Below are 23,408 nucleotides of genomic sequence, written 5' to 3'. Positions count from 1 at the left end.
TGGAAGCCCCAGTGTGAGGGGGGCGGAGATTTGTCATTGTAACAGTTTTGGAAATGACATATAAGCTGTGTGTGTTATAACATTAAAGTCTGTGTTGTTCAAGCAGTAAGCTGGTCTCATGTGTGGCTTTCTGAGCGATTCCAGGGATATCCCTCCTCGTGGAGTATTGGGGTGATTTTCGTTATGGGAAGAAGGGAACGTTGACGGGGATATCATACCGATACCGTCACAGGGAGGTTCTGTAGTAACTGATAAGAGACCAGAAAAGGCAGAGATAACAAGTAGTTAGGTGGTTTCTGGATTTTTTTACAGGAACAACAAATATTTTTTGCATTTATAATAATATGCTTTTGATAATATCAGCACTGTTGATTGGGAAGGTGGGGGTGTTGGTCTGCTGCGCTCTGAGTTGTGTAGCGGTACAACTCTTATGTGTGCTGCCAACACAGAGTATTTAAACCCTATCTGCAGCAAATATTGAAAAAAAAAGATGCCAACATTGATTACATCTTATGCAGCCTGACTGCATTATAGTAATCATCTATGGACCTTCAAAACTGCTGAAATAAATAGGTAAAGCATTTACCTCTCCTGTCCTTTCGCTGCCAACTGCATTATGTTTATTGCAGTTGTGCTATAAGAATGTGACAGACGGCCACGCTGACTTAGTTTTGGATAGGTTTGCACATATGTGTGTAGCACCCTCTACCATAGGTAGTGCTAGAAGCGTAGTGTTTTTATAGGTTCGGCCAGTGCAGGTAAATTTAAGTAGGCCTATGCTGTGTGTTTTTGATCTGGGGGCATGGAGTGGCTAGTGTAGCAGTGGGTGTGACTGACATGTACTTCAGCTTTTGGGCACCTCCCCTGCTTTCAGTGAGAAAGTTCTAGACAAGGGGCAGGGCTGAGAGTTGGAATGACATACGTGTGAGTAGCTCTGACCGATCCCAAACTAGGATTGACACGGGGCAGGCCTCCTACATATACTCATGGTCAGCCTGCTGGGGGAGGAGTTGTCGGCTGGGTGAACTGAAGGATGGAGTGCTAGACTGTGTGCAGGAGGAACACCCCCATCTGGGGGGGGGGGGGGTGTAAATCTGGCGGAGGAGCTCTGGAGCTGTGAGGGAGCCTCTCCTTACACGGTCATGGAGAGGTGTCCTGAAACAGGAGCTGGAGAAGCAATCGGTCCGCACGGTCCGGGTAAATCCTTTAGTAAGGACTCAGGGCAGAAGTCGGTGAGTGAGGCACAGTGAAGATCTGGAAGAGGCATGCCAGGGGAGCTGGGTGAAGATTCAGAGGAGAGACTGTGGGGTTTTGTACCAAATCATTGAAACCTGAGGGCGAAGGATTTGCAAGTCGAGCTTGCTGCAACCAGTAGTCCACCATCAAATATATTTTCCTAATGTTCAGGGCTGCCAAGAATGGGTACTGCAGGCCCCTGGCCTATTAGGAATCATCAAGTGAAACTACTTCTAATGCCCCGTACACAGGGCCGGATTAACAATGGGGCTGATGGAGCTGCAGCTCCAGGCCCCTTTCTCAAGATAGGCCCATTTGCCCAAAAAAAAAAAAAAAAAAAAATTTTTTTTTTTTTTTTTTTTTTAAGATTTTTTTTTTTCTAAGATCGAATTTGGGGGGTTGTAGCTTGATGACCAGAGGTCACAGAAACCCCACATTTGGGGGTAGGCATGGGAAGAGCTACCCCACAACTGGTTAAAATATGGGACGGCTATCATTTATGGTTCCGGAGATACGGGCCTGCTTGCACAGCCTGTCAGAAGCTACATTCAGAGCGGCCAGTATAAATACAAGCTGACACACTGCAGCAGACTGATAGGATCACAGGGCTTATAATAATTATTTGTATATTACTCATGGTAATTAACCCCTTGCCACCCAGGCCAATTCTGACACTTCTCTACTACATGTAAAAATCATCATTTGTTTTTTGCTAGAAAATTACTCTCTGGTGGTCTTTGCACTTTTTATGTTGCACGGTATAGAGCTGCACGATTCTGGCTAAAATGAGAATTGCAATTTTTTTCCTTAGAAGATAGATCACGATTCTCTCACGATTGTTGCGGCGTAACATCATCTTTCACATTAAAACAAAAAAAAAAAAAATGGGCTAACTTCACTGTTTTGTTTTTATGGTTTTTATTATTCATTGAAGTGGGAAAATGCAGTGTGACATAACATATTGCAGCAATAGCCATTGTATTCCCTAGAGTCTCTGCTAAAATATATATAATGTTTGGCAGTTCCAAGTAATTTTCTAGCAAATAATATTGCTTTCTAACTTAAGAAACAAGTGTTGGACTTTAAGTGGTTACATTTAGTTACAATGTTAGTTAGTTACAATGTTAGTTAGTTACAATGTTTCATTTTGTTTACAAACTTCACAGACTGCCCAGATTTTTTCTTTACACACAGAAGTGTATCCCTTTGATCTAAGAAGGAAGTGTTAGTTACAATGTTTTCTGTTAAAAACTTGGCAGACTGCCCAGATATTTTCTTTTGACAGCTGAAAGTCTCTCCACTTGTTATATGAAAGAATCAGCAAACTCTGCATTGAAGATCGTCAGGAGGGTTGAATCGAGATCACGATTTTTTTAACGATTAATTGTGCAGCTCTAGCACGGTATTTGCGCAGCAATTTTTCAAACATGTTTTTTTGGAAGAAAATGTTTCATTCATTAAAAAAACAGTTAGTTAGTTAAGTTAGCACAATTTTTTTTGGTATCCTAAGCGATGCTTTACATTTTTTTAGGTTACATGTTTAGAGTTACAGAGGAGGTCTAGTACTAGAATTATTGTTCTCGCTCTAACGATCGTGGCGTATGTAACCTGTGTGTATCTGGCTCTGATACTACCAGTGCCTACCCAGCCACTGACTAGTATCTCTCCCCAGCCTGTCCCCACACACCCTCTCACCTGCTGACCTGTGGATGGGGGAATCACTCCTGCAGTGTTATTGTGTTCTGCCAGTGCGTACAATGATCAGTGTTGCTAACTTTAGCTGGCAGCACTGATTGTTTTGGGAAAAACCTAACAGGCTGGTTGTACTCAAGTCGATTAATAGATTGACTTGTGTAAAACCAGCTAGCCCATACATAGATTGACTATGGCTGGTCTCTGCATAATTGGCGTAATTTCAATCCATGTATGACCCGCTTAACCACTACTCAGTCCCTAAATATCCTTCCACTCCTGTACATAGTGCTCACTGTCATACTCTCCACACTCCTCTCCTGTACATAGTGCCCACTGTCATACTCTCCACACTTCTCTCCTATACATAGTACCCACTGTCATACCCTACACACTCCTCTCCTGTACATAGTGCCCACTGTCATACCCTCCACACTCCTCTCCTATACATAGCGCCCACTGTCATACCCTTCACACTCCTCTCCTGTACATAGTGCCTGCTGTCATACACTTCTCTCCTGTACATAGTGCCCACTGTCGCACCCTCCACACTCCTCTCCTGTACATACTGCTCACTGTCATACCCTCCACACTCCTCTCCTATACATAGTGCCCACTGTCATACCCTCCACACTCCTCTCCTATACATAGAGCCCACTATCATACCGTCTAAATTCCTCTCCTGTACATACTGCTCACTGTCATACCCTCCACACTCCTCTCCTGTACATACTGCCCCATCATACCCTCCACACTTCTCTCTGGTACGTACTACCCTCTGTCATACCCCCTCACTCTTCCTGTACATACTGCCCATTGTCATACCCTTCACACTCCTCTCCTGTACATAGTGCTTTTTTCCGTACCCTTTGTACTCCTCTCCTGTACATAGTGCCCACTGTTAGACCCTCCACATTCCTCTCCCTCACCTGCACATACTTCCCACTTATATACCGTCCATACTCCTCCCCTATGTCGCTTACCCACAAAAACAGTTCTTTAAAATTATACTGAATATCCTCAATGTTACCAGCTCTAGAATGGACACACTTTTGTTAGTTCAACTAAAGGAAATCTCAGTTCTCATATTTGTTCTGCCCCATTATTAGTACTCATTTAATTTTGTGATTACTACTATGATGTATAGAGGAACATCGGGGATCTCAGCTACTCTAAATATAGCACTTATATAAAAAAGTGGCCCTGAAAATATTTTTTAAATGTTGGCAACTGTGCACTTAGGCACTGCCCAAGGACCACTGGGTCAGTCGGGGGCCCCATGAGAGGCTCCTGGGATCCTGTGATAATAAAGCGGTAGTAAACTTTCCTGACATTACTACTTTTTAGAGGCCCTGGGGGTTATGCCACAACGTACAAGTATGCACAGCATATTAGCACATTAGTGTACACTTCAATTTTCAGACTGAGCCCTCCAGTGCTGCGATGAATCAGGCGGGGGCCCGGGCACTTCCATCTTCACCCGGTCTTCCTTCTGGGTTCTGTGCCTTTGGTCACTTGCCTTGGCTGGGCTGCGTTCATGTCATTCCCACGCATTTATTTATTATTTATTACACCCCATTCACACCTCCGCGACAAAACGCCCGACGCCGGCCGCTCGTGCCGCTGGAGGGGAGAATTCCCATTGCTGTCTATGAGATGGTTCACATCTCATAGACGCCGTACACCTGCGGCATGAAAAAAAGTCCCGGACCCTTTTTTTCAGGCGGCATTGGCGTTCGGCCATACAAAGCAATAGGAAGGATTTGTAAAAAAAAAAAAAAGTTACACTATTTGCGGCAAAATACGCCGCGTACGCGGCGTTACTTGTCGCGGAGGTGTGAATGCAGCCTAAAAGGCCCCACCAAAATCCTCAGCACCAGGCCCATGATGTTCTTAATCTGGCCCTGCCCGTACACACGATAGAATCTATCCGCAGATAAATCCCATCGAATGGGTTTCTGCGGATAGATTCTATGGTGTGTACACTCCGGCGGATATTTCCGAATTCCAGCAGATAAATATTTGTCGACATGCACAGAATATCTATCTGCTGGAATCGGATCCCACGGATGGATCCGCTCGTCTGTACAGACTCACCGGATCCATCCGTCCAAAGGGATTCCCTGCACGCGTCGTAATGATTTGACGCATGCGTGGAATTCCTTATATGACAGCGTCGCGCCCGTCGCCGCGTCATAATAGCGGCGACGGCGCGACACGTCATCGCCAGAGGATTTCAGCGCGGATTTCAATGCGATGGTGTGTACACGCCATCGCATAGAAATCTGCTGAAATCCTCGAGAGGATTTATCCGCGGATACGGTCCGCTGGACCGTATCTGCGGATAAATCCTCTCGTGTGTATGGGGCCTAAGACTTATTCAGAGTGAGGCCTAGTCAGCTCAAGATGGTGGGACAGGATGTCTAATGCTGTGACAGGAACGTGATGTGCAGATGGAGAAGTGTTCTGGAGGTAGAAGTCTGCAGGGAGAGTGCAGAGGAGGAGAATGGTCTGAAGTAATGCTCTCAAGATTAGAGTCCACCATTTTTGTTTTATCTGAGGAAATTTTAAAGCGTAACCGCTATAACATTTTCAAAGTAATGAGTAAACGACTATGACAATTTCCATGTAAAGCGGAGCCGCTATAACATTGCAAATACCAATTTATCCCATACCCCTTTCCCCAACCAAGTTCAATCCCCCAAATAAAACAACAAAACAAAGCTAAAGACTTTTCATAGTCTACAAGTGTGACGTATGGATGTCTGGCAGCAGGGTGAATATGCGTGGATGTTAGTAACTAGTAGCAACCAACCGCTACATGTACAACACTCCACGCTTATTATGAAGGTACAATAATAACCCATAACAATCAATTACATCATCAATTTAGACCAATGGCAGGTGATCATTAATTATCTGTAACTTCACGTATTGGTTTATTAAACATGTCCACTTGTGTTTGAAAGAAACTGGGTTGCTCGGCGTGTGAAGTGACATTTAAATAGAATTCTTTGCTTTCTTTCAGTTCTTGGAAACGTTCAGCTGTCGTGAATGTCTGCGCGATTGTAGAGAAAAGCTCATTTAGTTTATTATAATGTGAGGATTAGGCAAACCAGTAACAAAAATAACATTTGATTTACATGTTTCTCTTATCTTTTTCTATGCTGTCCAAGGACTTTGTCAAATGCAGAGGTGAGAGTTACAGGCACTGGATCTGTGTAGTATCAGCTTATATAGGCTTTGCTTTAGTAGCTTAGCTGCTTTACTATATCCAGGCATAGGAAGCAAGTGTATAGATAGAATCTTTGGGCCAGATTCACATAGAACTGCGGCGGCGTAACGTATCGTAAATACGTTACACCGCCGCAAGTTTTCATCAAGTGCCTGATTTACAAAGCACTTGCGATGAAAACTACGCTGGCAGCCTCCGGCGCAAGGCGGGCCAATTCAAATGGGCGTGTGCCATTTAAATTAGGCGCGCTCCCGCGCCGGACCTACTGCGCATGCTCAGTTTTGCAATTCCCGTTGTGCTTTGCGCGCCGTGACGTCATGTTTTCGAACGGCGACGCGCGTAGCGTACTTCCGTATTCCGGGACGTGTTACGCAAACAACGTTAAATTTTAAATTTCGACGCGGGAACGACGGCCATACTTTAAACAGCAATACGATTGCTGAGTAAAGTTAGGGCAGGTCAAACGACGACTAACTTTGCGACGGGAAACTAGAATAGCAGCGATGTAGCGAACGCGAAAATCCGTCGGGAATCGCCGTAACTCCTAATTTGCATACCCGACGCTGGTTTACGACACGAACTCCCCCCAGCTGCGGCCGCGGTACTACATCCTAAGATCCAACAGTGTAAAACAATTACACCTGTCGGGTTTTATGGATATCTATGCGTAACTGATTCTATGAATCAGTCGCATAGATAGAAACAGAGATACGACGGCGTATCAGGAGATACGCCGTCGTATCTCTTTGGTGAATCTGGCCCTTTATGTTTTTTCCTTCTAACCTTTCAGATCTGAACTGGAATACTGATAAAATCAAATTGATTATATTTATATAATCGCGCCCGCCTCGATGTCCGCGATCGTGTCACGGAGCTGCAGAATGGGGAGACAAGAAATTTCCCTGTTCTGCCTGATGACAAGACAGGGATCTACTGCTCATCAGGAGCAGTGATCACTGTCATGTCACTTGTAGCCCAGACACCCCACAGTTAGAATCACTCCCTAGGACACACTTGACCCCTTCATCTCCCCCTAGTGTTTAACCCCGTTCCCTGCTAGTGTCATTTACACAGTAATCAGTGCATTTTTATAGCACTGATCGCTGTATAAATGACAATGGTCCCAAAATATGGTCAAAAGTGTCCAATGTGTCCGCTATAATGTCGCAGTCACGATAAAAAACGATAATCGCCGCCATTATTAATAAAAAAATAATAATAATAAAAATGGCATAAAACTATCTCCTATTTTGTAGACGCTATAACTTTTGCGCAAACCAATCAATATATGCTTATTACCAAAAATATGTAGAAGAATACATATCGGCCTAAACTGAGAAAGAAATTAGTTTTTTTATATATTTTTGGGGGATATTTATTATAGAAAAAAGTAGAAAATATATATATTTTTTTGTTTATAGTGCCAAAAATAAATAGCGCAAAGGTGATCAAATACCATCAGAAGAAAGCTCTATTTGTGGGAAGAAAAAGGACGTAAATTTTCTTTGGGTACCATGTTGCATGACCACGCAATTTTCAGTTAAAGCGACGCATTGCCGAATTGCAAAAAGTGCTCTAGTCAGGAAGGGGGTAAATTCTTCCAGGGCTAAAGTGGTTAACCAGGGCATTTTTTGCGATTGAACACTCCGTTACTTTAACTGACAATTACGCAATCATGCAACACTGTAACCAAACAAAATGTACATCCTTTTTTCCCACAAATAGAGCTTTCTTTTGGTGGTATTTAATCACCACTGAGTTGTTTATTATTTGCGCAAAAAAACACCACCATTTAAAAAAAAATATATATATATTTATTACTTTCTGCTATAAAACGTATCCATAAAAATTTTAAAAAAATGTATTTCTTGATAACTTTAGGCCAATATGTATACATGTTTTTGGTAAAGAAAATCCCATTAAGTGTATATTGATTGGGTTGCGCAAAAGCTATGGTGTCTACAAACTATGAGCTATATACTGGAATTTGTATTTATTTCTTTTACTAGTAATGGTGGCCATTAGCGACTTATAGTGGGACGGACATTTTGACACTAACAGCTTTCCTGTAACATTGCAGTATTCATACAAAAGTCTTGGCATGTGTTCCTGATGAACATAGCACTGTATGTAGTATCACCACAAATGTCTCTGCCTTGGCACTTGCTTCCGGGCATTGACACACCTATTAAGGAATGAAGTTGCCCTTCTCCTGCATGAATATGCCTTTTGGAAACCAGTGGTCAAGGTGTCACATGTTAAGCTATGTCTTTTTCACAGTAACTGAAATTGCAGCAGGAGTAGTAGTGGCTTTACTGCATAAAGCATATGTGACTCTATATTCTCCAATAAAATGAACCTGTCAGGTCCTAAAAACTGGTTAAGTTAATAGTATTGCTGAAATGCAGGAATGCTTTGGTGGCTGCGTTAATTCATCCTTCAGATTTCTGGATTCCAGGCCCTGGCTTTGTTCAGGGTCTCGACGTTTGTCAAAGACAGCACTTAGCCCTACCTCCATCACCAACAGAAAACATAGTGCTTAAGGCACAGTAAAACCCCTTATGGATTTTAAATAGGCAAACCAGGTATGTAGGTAAAAATAAAATGTTTTATTTCATTAAAACATCACATAAAAATAAGAAAAATAAGTAGCATCCTATACAAAACAATATACATATACCCAAATGAACACATCTGTATATTAAACAAACAAACCATAGAGAGCTGGCGGGCTAGCAATTGTACATACTGACGTAGGCACCTTACATGTTTCGGACCTAATATAGTCCTTCTTCAGAGGTTTCTATGTCATATGTCACTTGACCCTCCCTTCTAGATTGTAAGCTCTAACGAGCAGGGCCCTCTGATCCCTCCTGTATTGATTTGTACTGTGACTGTACTGTCTTCCCTGATGTAAAGCACTGCGCAAACTGTAGGCGCTATATAAATCCTGTTTAATAATAAATAATAATAATAATAATAATAATATGGGTTGTAGAGATTGAGATGCATATACAAATACCGCATGTAACCAGAGGTAGAATGGTCAGTGGTCCCACAGATCAGACAGTGCCGTGGAAAAATTGTTTCAGCTACAAGGACCTCTTAACATCGGAGCAACGGCTCCTGCCAAATGATGACCAGCAGCCAAGGGTGTAATGTTCATTACATTATCTTTGTGTATTTGAGCACTTTTGAGATGAGCACTAAAAAAACTCTTTCTCTTGTGAACAACATTACACCCTTGGCTGTTGGTCATCATATGGCAGGAGCAGTTTCTCCTGTGCTAAGGGGTCCTTGTAGCTGAAGCAATTTCTGCCATTTATCCACAGTCCCCCTCTACTACCCATATGACATAAAAACCTCTAAAGAAAGACTATATTTGGTCCGAAACATGTAAGTTGTCTATGTCAGTATGTAGGAGGGACTGAAAAATGGCAGCAATTGCTTTAGCAATTTAATGCACATTACACCCTTGGCTGCTGGTCATCATTTGGCAGGAGTAGTTGCTCCTATGCTAAGGGGTCCTTGTAGCTGAAGCAATTGCTGCCATTTTTCCACGGTCCCCCTCTTTCCATCTTGGGGTCTACCTCTGCTGCACTGTCTGATCTGTGGGACCACTCACCATGCTATCTCTGGTTACATGCAGTATTTGTATATGCATCTTAATCCCTACTACCCATATGACATAAAAACCTCAGAAGAAGGACTATATTTGGTTCGAAACATATAAGGTATCAACCCCAGTATGTACAATTGCTAGCCCCCCAACTCTCTATGGGCAGTTTGTTCAACATACATGTAGCACCCTGGTGTTTAGGCAGGGTTGCTCCTAAATTTACCTGCCAGGTAAAGCTACCTTGGCTATTGTTGAGGATCAATTGATTTCACTCTAAGGCATCGTACACACGACTGAGGAACCCGTCGGAAAAGACACATCGTTTTCCTCGACGAGTTCCTTGTCAGGCTTGTGGAGAAACTTGACAAGCTTTCTTTGCGTACACACTGTCAAGACCAAATCTCCTCTTTCTCAAACGTGGTGACGTAGAATACATACAACGGCAGGGGAAGTTTGATTCCACTGGCACAACCCTTGGGGCTGCTTTTGCTAATCTCATGTTACTGCGTGTTAAGTAAAAGTTTGGTAGGAGACAATTTGCACTTTTCAGTCTGTTACAGCGTGACAAATGTGCTATCTCCATTACAAACGCTACTTTTACCGAAGGTGCGCTCCCGTCTCATACTTTATTCTGAGCATGCGCGGGTTTCTTAGCATACACACGATCGTGTTTCTCGTCGAAAACCAGCCCGATGAGGAACACGACGAGGAAATTGAAACTCCCGTCGAGGAAAAAGAGAACTTGCTCTCTTTTTTCCTCGTCGAGTTCCTCGACAGTTTTTCTCTATGAAAAACATACACATGACCAGTTTCCTTGGCAAAAAAGCTCTGCCACCAAGTTTCTTGATGGATTCTGTCGAGGAAAACAGTTGTGTGTACGAGGCCTAAGTCTGTAATTGCTGCACTTTTCTTTTTTGCCACTAGGTGGCCAGGTACCTGGTGGCATTAGATATGAGAAGGGCAATGCAAGGTCAGATTATGGGTATATGGGATATCCCAGTCAACGGGCAGGGGTTTTCTTAAATCCCTTGGCCTGCTTGGAAAACCTATATAGTCAGGTGATCAGTGTTCTGTGCCACCTGGACGGCTGTCTGGGTAGATACTACAGTGAAGATTGGAGGAGCTCAAGGGATTCAGTGGCAGTGAATCATCTAGTCTAGTGAAAGGGATCGGGAGCTCAGTGGGTTGAAGAACTACAAGAAGTGATTGTAGTGAAGGAACTGTTACAACTTGTGTTAGAAACTGTTAAAGACTGTTGCCATATGAGACAGCATTGCTACACATCCAGATGTGGCGTCTTGCTGGATGCCTTTCCCTGCATAGCTGTCCTCTTTTTGAAGTCTCTGAGTCTTTAACATTAACATTGCAACTGGCCCTAGCCCTCTCTCCCAAAGTTCTGTTAAGAGAAATAAAAATGTCTTGGCATTCAAGAAGTGTCTGACACCCAATGAATCTACCTTGCATTACACCCACCATGCCTCACAACCCACCACATACAGAAGAATGTCAGATATCTCTGGCCCTGGAGGTTCTCATTAGACTGAAGCAGGCCTGGTACCTTGTTACATACATATGCTTTATTTGTATGATATATGTATCTTGTTTTTATATGATGCTACTTATTGTTCTTATTTTTATATGATGTTTGAATTAAATAACTTACTATTTTTACCTACATACCTTGGTCTGCCTATTTAAAATCCATGAGAGGTTTTACCATGCCTTGAGCACTAGGATCATTTTTTCTGTTGTTCAATATTGGATAGGACAGACCAGTTTTTCTGACTATACACCTACCAATTCCTCCTTTCTTTACCTCCCTCACCAATTCCACCTTCGCCATTCAACACGTTATTGCTAAAAACTTAATTAAGGCACGGACAGGGGTTTTTCACCTTCCTCTGGATCAAACAGGGAAGTACGATTCAGCGAATCGTCCCTCCCAGCATTACAGGAACCCCCCCGATAATACATCACCCCCCAGTGCGTCAACAATCATGACTAATCTGAGATACTAACCATTTGGGGCATAAAGCCATTTGCCTCAATACTACCGACCGCCACCAAAAGTGCCTTAAAGAAAGAACGACTGTTTAGAATCGATCGTCGATCGACAGCTAAACATTACACCAACCTATCCCAACCAAAGCGCATATCATGCGCTCTGGTCAATACAAGATCGGCAGTAAGACACCGACTGGAAATCCATGATCTCATCCTACAATGCGATTTAGACTGTCTTTTCATTACAGAAAGCTGGCTTACAGCAGACTGTAACACCATTCTAAGTGAACTGGTGCCAGAAAATTATCGCATAATAACAGAAAACAGAGTGGGGCAAAGAGGAGGAGCCCACTTCCATTCATGGAAACCCTCTCTCTGCAACTTCAAACAAATCCCCACGAGACCGTCCATATCCTACTCTGCTATAGACCTCCGGGTCCAAAATCGCAGCTTCTTTCCTCTTTAACAGAGTTCATCTCCACTTACACCCTAAACAGCAAACATCTTTTGCTGCTGGGAGACTTTAACCTTTGGGCCAACTCCCCACAGGATCCCATTGCTGACGCCTGCATTGACCACTTGGAAGCACTAGGGCTGCAGCAGCTAGTGTGTGGGCCCACGCATATCTCAGGTCACACCCTTGATCTTATTTTCAGACAAGAGCTGGAAGTAAAAATCCTGAAAAATTAGCCCCTACCATGGACAGATCACCATATAATAAAATTCATAATTATTAAAAACGCCCCTTCAACAAAAACATCAAAACCAGTGACTACGCACTGGACAAGATCTCAGAAGAAGCTCCATTCGGAACTCTTCAAAACAACATTAGGAAACAAAATAAAAACAATCCAATTTCATCAATCAGCCACTGAAACTCTAGATGCCATAAACGCAGCGTTACTACAGTCAGCCGACGTAGTAGCACCCAAACGCAAAACTTGCATCCGGAAAAACAACGCCGGCTGGTTTAACGACCAGCTGGCGTTGATAAAGCAAGAGCGCAGAAGAGCAGAAGCAGCATGGAAAAGAAGCGCCTCTGATGAAAACCACACCACCTATAAGGTAGTAACAAAAAAATACCACAAAGAAATTTTCAAGGCCAAAAAAAATAATTTTTCCTACATCATCACTAATGCCCTAAACCGCCCCCGTGAACTGTTCAAGCTTGTCACCCAGACCATGAATCTGGTCTGTCTGGAAGCCCCCAACTCAGACACCCAAGAATTTTGCAATGAATTATCGGATTATTTCATTAACAAAATTGAAAGGATCCGTGAAAGCATTCAGCAAAACAGAACCCCCCTCAATCTTCCCCCTAGACCCACACCCAACGCTCACACAAGTTGGCCGCAGTCAACGAGGTTTGTCCTAAAACCCATCTCCATTGAAACTACCAAAAACATCATTGACTCCTTGCGTAATAGCACGGCGCCTAATGACATTATCCCCACCAAACTGCTGAAGGAATGCGCCGATATTCTGGCACCACCTATCAAGCAGCTAATAAATCGATCATTTAAGGAAGGCTTGGTACCCACCCTGTTGAAACAGGGCATAATCAAGCCTATCTTGAAGAAACCCACCCTTGACCCCAAGGCCCCTGAACATCGTCGTCCCATAACAGGCCTGAACGTCCTCTCCAAGGTAATGGAGAAAGCAGTGGTACAACAGCTGCAACAGCATCTAGATACCCATAATTTGCTCGATCCTTCTCAATCGGGTTTCCGTCCCGGCACGGGACGGAGACAGCACTGCTCAAAATATGGGACGATGCTCTTGAGGCTGCAGACGAAGGAGAATGTTGTCTTCTGGTTCTGTTGGACCTAAGCGCAGCATTTGACACAGTAGACCACAAACTCTTGCTGACTTGGCTAGTTGAAGTAGCCAGAGTCACGGAAGGTGATTTGTCTTGGTTCTCCTCCTTTCTGGAAAACCGATCACAAACAGTGAAACTTGGTCCTTTCACTTCTGAAAAAAGGAAGGTGTCATGCGGGGTCCCTCAAGGATCCCCCCTGTCGCCGGTACTGTTCAACATCTATCTTCGCCCCCTCTTTGAAATCATCAGCACCCAAAAACTACTTTATCACTCCTATGCAGATGACACACAACTGTATTTTCGCATCTGCAACAAAAAGGATCATCATCTCGGTCTAGAGAAATGTCTCTCTTTGATAGAAAACTGGATGACAAAGAGTTATCTTAAACTCAACGGGGCAAAAACAGAACTTCTTCTGTTTCACGCCAGTCGTAAGAATCAACCAGCAACACTCTGGACACCTCCGCCCATTCTGGGCCAAATCATCACCCCTAGCACCAAAGTCAAAAGTCTAGGGGTCATATTTGACACCCACATGACAATGGATGCACAAATAGGGTCAGTAGTCAGAGGATCTCACCATATGCTGCGCCTACTACGCAGACTTATCCCATTCATTCCCAAAGAAGACATAGCAGTCGTAGTGGGAACAATTGTGAACTCCAGACTGGACTATGCAAATACCCTTTACCTCGGACTCCCAAAGTACCAAATCACTTGTCTGCAGGTCGTTCAAAACTCGGCCGCCAGACTGGTGACTGGAAAAAAACCCCTGGGAATCGATCTCACCTTCGCTGAGAACCCTTCACTGGTTGCCAGTAAAAGATAGAATTGCGTTTAAAGCACTCTGTCTGATACATAAGTGCATCCATGGGAAGGCCCCCCAATATCTATGCGAAAAAATAAAAGCTCACAACCCCAATCGCAATCTGCGATCCACTAACCAAAATCTGCTCCAGATACCCAAAGCCAAATACAAGTCCAAAGGAGAGCGAAGATTTGCGCTCCAAGGTCCCAGACTATGGAATGCTTTACCAACCAGCATTCGGTTGAAGGAGAATCACTTGACCTTTAGAAGAAAGATCAAAACTCATCTCTTTTGATATCAAAAGAGACAGGAACAGCGAGCGCCCAGAGGCGATTCAGTTTGCATGTGTTGCGCTATATAAGTTCTTCACTCACTCACTCAAGGCCCTGCAAAAGAAGTTTTGAATGGTCAATGGGAAGCTTTAGTACTGGAAATGGGCAGACAGCAACCCCCCCCCCCCCATCTGCTTTTTATCGTTGTCTATGTCCACATTTGAGGTGTCCTATTACTTTCTGTCCTGGTGGCAATGATGTAATCTCTACAGAAGGTAAGGGGAAATCTGCACCAAGCCTCATACAACAATAAAAACCCACAGAATATGAAAAAGTGCAAAGTCCATTATCTATATCATGCATTTTTTTTAAATATGAATTATGCTCTTTGTTCTTTTTTTACATTCTGTATCTATATATTTCTTATTTATGTTTTGCCCTATGTTGGCAACATTGTAACATCATTATGTAGGTTGCCTTGTTAGCTAATCATTTACACTGTGTATATAATGATTGTTACTGTTTGTCGTCGTTGTCGTCATTATATTGTCTTGAGAAAGGGACCTGCGAGCAGTCTCAAAGCCATCCTGACATCTAAAAGTAAATTATGGTGGTTAGAGGGCAATGCATAGCAATTATTCAAAATGACTGTATGACAGAAGGTCTGAAAGAGCAAAAAGGGGACAATGAAACAAAAAAAAAATGAAATACAAGTTGCTTCTGTTTTTTATTTCTATCGCACTATGGGGTTGATTTACTAAATCTGGAGATTTTTTAGTCAAAGCTTATGAACAAGCTGAAGTTAGAAGTTGATTGGCTACCATGCACAGCTGCACCCGATTTTGCACTCTCAAGTTTAAGTAAATAATTGACATAATGCTTAACAATAAAACAGTGAAAAAAATGTCCTGGAGCGATAGTAAGTTTCTATGTTTTATAGCAATAAAAACTTGACTACGATTCTAACACCTTTCATTCTATCCAAAATTTAAAAATAAAGGTTGTGGCTAAAATAACTCTTTAAAATCCATGGCAGGTAAGACAAGGTAACAGCACTTACATAGTATTTGATTACATTACGTTATTTATACAATTTGTTTGTCAAAAACTGTCATTAAACTTGTTTGTGTCACATGTTGGTTATTTATGTTAGTTGTTGGGTAGTGGAGTGGTGGCCAGGCAGTCCGGGAGACAAGTGATCTTTAATACCCTGGTCATGAACTGGTTTAATAATCACAGGTGTTATTATAGGTGTTTACAGGAACCATGAACAGCCTATGCGTGCAGTACTGTTAGTTTATTATGTTTTTAGAACATAACAGGTTAACATTAAAACTTTTGTTACCTCCCATGTTTTACTTCTTTGTGCCCCAGAGCAGTCCCGATATCTAACTGTAAATGATGGTGTTTAGAGGGCAGCGAACAGCAATTATCAGAAATGATTGTACAACAGAGAATCTGAAAGAACAGAGAGAGGACTCTGAAACCAAAAAAAAAAACTGAAATACAAGTTGCTTACTGGATGATAAAAGTAATATAAGATAAAAGTAATAATTGCACACACCGATGAAATCCCTCAAAAATAGTTTACTGATTAAGCTGTGACTAACGAAATAAGTTATTTTTGACTTATACTGACCAGACTTTTGGTCTAAAGATCTTGGCAATGGACTAACCGGTATCTGGAGAGTGAGAATTTCATGGAAAAATAAAATCGGTTCTGAAAAAACACATATGTGTTACTCTTTAAAGATACCTATAGCTAAGAAGAAATGATTGTTAATTACGTGCTAGTTTTATTATTTTCTTGGGTAGGCAATGACAAGGTGAATCACATTCTGACATTCTTTACTGTCTGATTAGTTGAGTTTGGCTTAGACGGTTTTGTACTATTTGTTTTCTGCACATTGTATGTTGGCACCTAAAGAAGAATGGCAGGTATGGCATTTTTTTGCATAGTTACATTGGTCCAGCTTTGACCAATGTAAATGCATATAGCATACCCATGGGATCCCTCTAGAAGATAAAAATCACTGTAGTATGCACCTCTAGTGCAGTAAACACCACTAGCTTCTGGGTCCCGTGCCGAGCGCCTGTCCTGCTGCATTGTGAACACAAGCCACTCATCATGGGCACCATTCAGAGAATGCTGTGCATCATCTCAAAGAATGCAAAGCTTTCTTTAATTGGGCAAGGTGGAGAGGTGGGGCGGTGATGCCACCCGGCAGCTAGTGGAGATCACTGAAAGATCTGTCTACTATAGGGATTTCCAGCTTCTAGAGTAGGGGTGTCAAACTCAATTTCATCATGGGCCGCATCAGCATTATGATTGCCCTCAAAAGGGCCGGTTGTATCTGTAAGATTTGATGTCCAGCGCATCCCCATCACATATATTAGATGTCAAAAGCCACCTCACATCAGAAGTTGAGTCTCCCACTCTCCCTTACATCACAGTGCACCCCCCTTTCCTTATGCTGCTGCTGGGAAGAAGCTGCATGCATTGCTTGAAAGCAGAAAGTAAGGATCTGAAAGAGGACCAGAGGAGGGCTGGAGCTTTCCTGCAGCTGCAGGAGAGGTGCGAGGGCCACATGAAATGGCCTGGATGGCCGGATTCGGCTTGCGGGCCTTGTGTTTGACACCTGTGTTCTAGAGGGTTTCCACAAGCTAGACCAATGTAACTATGTAAAAAATGCCATACCTGGAATTCAGCTTTAAATTTTAGATTTTTTTAACCCCTATGTATAACTTTTTTCTGCAGTCTTCAAGCCAGTTTGGTGATGTAACGGGCCCTTCCTCTGCTTTGCCAGCAGTAGTAGACATTCCGTTCTCCTGGACTGAATGGTGGCCAAGTAACTTTGCATGACCACAAGTGCTCATGCACTCTGTAGTGTAGTTTAGCATCATGGGAAATGTAGTTCCAAAACATCTGGGGTGCCAAGGTTCGTCATCACTGACCTAGTATCATTGGTGTTATTGTTGGAATTAGAATAATTTTCACTTTGATAATAGTTTTGGTCTTGAAATTATGAATTTGAGAGTTTTACAATTTTGAGAAGTATGATTTTGAGGTATAGGGTTACTCTGAGAGTACAGGTTATGGGATTGATAAAGTAAAAGTGACCCCATCACTAGAGTATACCCATGCGCCTTATAAAAGAATGCTTATTACCTACCTTGCCAGTAAGCAGTGAGTCTATGGGTACCACTGGTATCCAGCACTTCCTGTGTGCCAGATGTCAGATGAGTGCTGAGGTACCACCTACCAGCCACTAGATCACCCCTGTGTCTTTTCCCCACTAATTAATGGATATAGAGGTACCAGTGAAACCAAACACACATCCTGCCTTTATATAATATATAATATGTTTTCCTTTAGGGGCATCAGGACCATGGACTGGAGGCTGACACAATGCAGCACAGAAGTTTGTCACGGCAGAAAAGAGATGTGTCTAATGGTAATACAAATCATTGTTATAATAATTATAAATAGCATTGTATTACTGAACCAGTTAGTCAATCTAATGATGATCACCCTTTATAGAATCACATTAAAGGGAACCTGTCTTAAGAGATACTGTATGTGGGGGCTGATTCTGGAAATGTGCAGACCAATAACTCATTATTAAAGCCAGGGTTAAGCAAGACAAAATAGACCCATTGTCTATGCACAGTATTTATAAACAGGCATAAAGAATACACAAGAGTGCAGTCCCTTCTATTGATAATTTCTCATGTTTGTATAATGTGGTGTCATCTAAATCAGCCTTTCTTAACCAGGGTTCCTCTAGAGGTTCCAGGGGTTCATTGAGCAATGGGCCATTTGTGCCGCTCAGATAAGTAACCACTGACACCAATGACCGTTATATCTAGCTATAAGGTAGGAATTTTTCCCAATGCCAACAAACCTAAGGAGCATCCTTCCCAGTGATCCTCACACAAATGTACTGTGAGTTGTAGATATAGCAATTATCAATAGGCTTTTTAATTACAATACTGTATATAATTTGGCTTTACAATTATCAATAGGCGTTCCCTGAGCTTGGAAAGTTATTTTGAAGAGGTTCCTTCATGTTACACATGTTGAGAAAGGCTGGTCTAGACAGATTAAAATAATAGGGAGAAACCATAAGGTGCTCATGTATTGTAGGATTATGTATTAGCAGTGCAGAATTATCCTGTAATCAGAGTCCTCGTGGAGTGCAGTTTAGTGTAATAGCTCTTGTCATGGTATTTTATACACAATGGAAGTTAGGGAGAACTGCTGACATTTCTCTTGATGTATTTGTTTATCATTCGGTCAACAAATCAGTGGGCTGTGCATTTTATTTACCATATCATGTCATATGCCTCTATCCAGCCCCTCGGGGGTTGGACACATTCCAATTCAAACACACCTCTTTATTCCACATACTCCATCATCTTGAATAACTAGAAGGTAAGTAGTACAGCACGTGAATTATCAGATAACAGCATATCAAGCTGTACTACCTTCTGCTGATTGAGGATGATGGAGTATAGGAAACAAAAACGTTATTTGTATGTAAAGCCAAAATGTTTCTTTATAGTTTTAGGCTATGATTAGAACCGCTATTTTTGTTCTTATTGGGGAAATTCACCTTCACTATTTGTATTGAGAGACCTTTGTCCCTAGTACAAAAGGTAATAGGAAATCCAATATTTTGGAGTTGTCACTAGAACAGGAGTAAAGGAGAAATCTTTCAGTGGGGAACAACTGTCTGAAGATGGTTGGCTGGCTGGCTGAAAAAAATAAGAACTTTTGATTCCCCCATCCACACTAAACAGGACAGACAAATCTCAGTGGATGGACAAATCTCCGACTGCTAGCTATTTTGAAAGGCTGTCGAAATACATGAACAGTGACTGCATCCGATTTGCTGCAGTCACTGTACGACCAACTTTTTTCTAACAAACTCCCTTGAGTTCTCAATCTAAGCTTGTTGAGCCTGGTGGTTTAGTCAGGGACAACCATGGCTCAAACTGCGTCTGAAGCCTCGTACACACGCTCAGTTTTCTCGGCAAGAACCAGCAAGAGAACCTGCTCTCTATTTTCTCGTCGTGAGTCTTGTAGTGATGTAGTATATAGTGTCCAGTAGATAATTGATATTTAGGTATTAGTATGATGACTATAAGTTATGTTCCGCAGCAATACCCAAGTTCTCCAGAGAGTGCATTTTATTTGCCTTCCAACACAGAACAAAGTCCAAATTCCACAGATGACAACGAAAAGTAGATTTAGAGTCCTATCTTTTCCTAGATCTGTGCACTCATATTCAGAGAATATACCGAGTCACAAAACTGACTGAATGCCAGCTTGAATGTCTCAAATCCTGGTCTCACACTGGAGGGGGGGGGGATGTTCTGCCAGGTCAACCAAATGTTCCCCATGAATGAATACCCCCTCAAGTCTAATTACCATCAATAAATACTTCCTTACGTATGTAAACAATGTACCCTTTGAGGCAGGCCATACCTCACACACCTAGGTAGTCTTGCACAAGATTAACACATCCAAGATTCTTCCCTTTGATATGTGTAGTAAATCTTGTTTGGCCACTAACCCCTTTGGTCAGCAAACACCCTTTGATGTGTAATCTTGAATGCCTGTATGTAACACATATATATCATACCATACATATAACACAATAAATTAAATATCTACACATATATATTAATATTACAACAAGTCTCGGCAGTGTTCTCCTTCAGAGAAACCCAAGAGTGTGTATACTTACCTGTTGCCGTGGAAACCCGCACATGCGTGAAATGACTTTGACGCATGCACGATAGCTTCCTAGGCATGGGTAGGGTGAAGCAAGATGGCGGCAACGGCATAGAATGTGACGAGCGCATGCTCATCGTAGTCAATGACGTCACGGCATTCGTTCCATTCAAAAGAACGTTGTATCTTTTGAATGGAGTGTCTGTGCACTCGGTCGGCAAGAGATTCTTCCCAAGAATCTCGTTAGGAAAAACAAAGTTTTTTTCCTGACAAGACTCTGGCCGTGTGTACAGGGCTTGAGATACAGAAATTGGCCATAATTTTTTTTAAAATATTTTATTGAATAAAAACAAACTCACAAAACAGTGAACAGACACCAAAGCCAGTGGCGAAGAGTAATTTGAGGAGGATAACATACATACCACAGACAAGTAGGTCTCCTAAATGGTGTAGGTCAGGGGTGTCAAACTGGCGGCCCTCCAGATGTTCCGAAACTACAAGTCCCATCATGCCTCTGCCTGTGGGAGTCATGCTTGTAACTGTTAGCCTTGCAATGCCTCATGGGAGTTGTAGTTTTGCAACAGCTGGAGAGCCGCCAGTTTGACACCCCTGGTGTAGGTAGTAGCTTCAAACAAAGACAAAAGGTAACCAGGTGAGGATGCCTCAGCACCTTTACAGTCTATGGGGTAATAACAAACCATATAGCTCTGAATCTGAATGATCAAAGCCTAGAAGGTATGCTAGGCAAACAATTTTAGAAATTGGCCAAAATTCTAACCATGTATGGCCAGTTTTAGAGAAGGGTTTACCATTGATTGGTGAGCTCTCCTGCTTTGTTTCTAAACAAGAAGTGAAGGGAAATTTCCCCATCGGCAAACAGGTTTCTCAAGCATTGCCTATTCCATCCAAAAAAAGTTTTTGTTGGCTTAATTTATACATTAAATTCTTTGTGTCTGTCTTTTTGGACTGATTTTGTTTATCATCCTTGGGTAACAAGGGTAATGGGTGTTTTAATCCCATATACTTCAGTTGAAGCAAAGGATATTTATATTTAAACCTTATATTAATTGACATATTAATATAATATTACATTGAAGTTGTTTTTTCTTTATCTGCCTATCGGTATTACCGAGTCTGGCTCGGGGTGGAATTTCAGTAACATTAGTGGTTTCCCTGAGCCAGACTCGGGATCGCATTGCAGTATCCAGGCATAGTTACTTACCTTGTCTCCCTGCTGTGTGAGCGAGCTGTCTCCTCGCTCAATTCACACAGTGCCTGTGTGCCGCCGAGCTCCGTTCCCTGCGAAGCTGTGACGCACGGGGGCGGAGTTCGGCGCCAAATTAAAAAAAGTCAAAACACACAATACATACAGTATACTGTAATCTTATAGATTACAGTAATGTATAAAATAATTACACAACCCCCTTTGTCCCTAGTGGTCTGTCCAGTGTCCTGCGGGCACTTTTATATAATAAAGACTGTTTTTTCTGCCTGGAAACTGGAGATTGTCCATAGCAACCAGAAAGTGTCCCTTTATGTCAAAAGTGGTTTAGCTAGAAAACAGCCATAATAAATTAGAATCACTTGCAGAATTGAGCGATAGCGATTTATGGGGAAAATCGTCTTCAGACACTGAAAGTAATTTGATTACATTATTGATTCATTTTTATTATTGTATTATTTTTTGTTATAATTATTTATAGTTATTTATTATATTATAATTTATGATTTTGTGTTTCAAACTTTATCATACCCGGGATGTCTACTAGACTCTGGTTTGGACAGATTTAAGTGAGTTATTCCTAAGAATTGCAGGCCTACAATACAAAATGCGACAGTGAATGAAGAGTCACCCAGCAAGCAGGATATACCCTCTTTTTCATTTAACATGCAAACATGTCCCAGTATGATATTTAAGATACTTCGAGAAAAATGATGAAGACATTTAAAGCTAATATAGTCGTCCTTTTCTGTGGCTGCATGAATCTACTCACAATTAAACATTACAAGCTAAAAATGTAATTAGTGGTTTAGCCACAAAACAAATATTAGCTGAGGAAATTGACACAGTGTACAGTCTAAATATTTCAAATTAGTAACATGAGATTATTATAGGGCAAAGCGGCACAGACAGCAAAGCTCGAGTGCAAAGGGCCGTCACTTAGACTTATGTCTGCTGAAGTCAGGCCACCAATAGATGGATTGTGATTGGTTGCTGCAGGTAACAGACATATCTACATATATTGTTTTATGAGTTTGCTGTAGGTGCTTCTGTTTGCTCTCACAATACAAAAAAAACATACTGCTGGGTTCAGCGGCGCCAGATCCAGATGAAGGGAGTGTGTACACTTGTGTGAGAGCAGTAGTAGGGACTTGTGATTGTCCGCTCCTGGGAAGGGACTGATATTAATTGTTCTATGTAGTCTGGGGGGATTTATTAAGACCGGAGTGTGCAAAATCTGGTGCAGCTCTACATAGCAACCAATCAGCTTCCAGGATTTATTGTCAAGGCTTAATTGAACAAGCTAAAGTTAGAAGCTGATTGGCTACCATACAGTAAATCTCCCCCACTGCGTAATTCTGTATATCAACAACAGGTATATAATCTCATATATATAAGTATATAAGGGTGTATTTACATTAATGACAGACCATGTATCGGCTATGGGGGCTGGAGCTTGTGTGATTTACAGTATATGAGGTAGTAATAGTGTTTAACAAATACATTTGAATAAAATTATTCCTCTCCCCCCTCTCTCATAGCTTCTTTCTCTTCCCTCCCTCCTCTCTCTCTCCCCCTCTCATTTCACCTCCTCTCTCTTTCTTTCTCCCTCTCTCCCCCCTCTTTTCTCTCCCCCCCATCTTTCCCCTTTTCTCTCTCTCCCCCTTCTCTCTCTCTCCCCCTTTCATTTTATCCCCTCCCCTCTCTTTCTTTCTCCCTCTATTCCCCCCTCCTTTCACTGTCCCCCCATCTTTCCCCCTT

General features: G+C 42.1%; 1 protein-coding gene across 2 annotated transcripts in view; it reads left to right on the top strand.

The window, feature by feature from the left end:
- LOC120936255 (adhesion G protein-coupled receptor F5-like) overlaps window positions 1–23,408 on the top strand; it is a 285,594-nt gene that overhangs the window by 186,163 nt on the left and 76,023 nt on the right. For both annotated transcript variants that reach the window (XM_040348474.1, XM_040348473.1), the window contains exon 3: window positions 18,062–18,140. In XM_040348474.1, the coding sequence (XP_040204408.1) occupies window positions 18,062–18,140 (79 nt within the window). The remainder of the gene's footprint in view (window positions 1–18,061; window positions 18,141–23,408) is intronic.

This window comes from Rana temporaria, chromosome 4 (assembly GCF_905171775.1).
Source record: "Rana temporaria chromosome 4, aRanTem1.1, whole genome shotgun sequence".
Taxonomy (NCBI): domain Eukaryota; kingdom Metazoa; phylum Chordata; class Amphibia; order Anura; family Ranidae; genus Rana; species Rana temporaria.
This window is presented reverse-complemented; position numbering and strand designations above follow the sequence as displayed.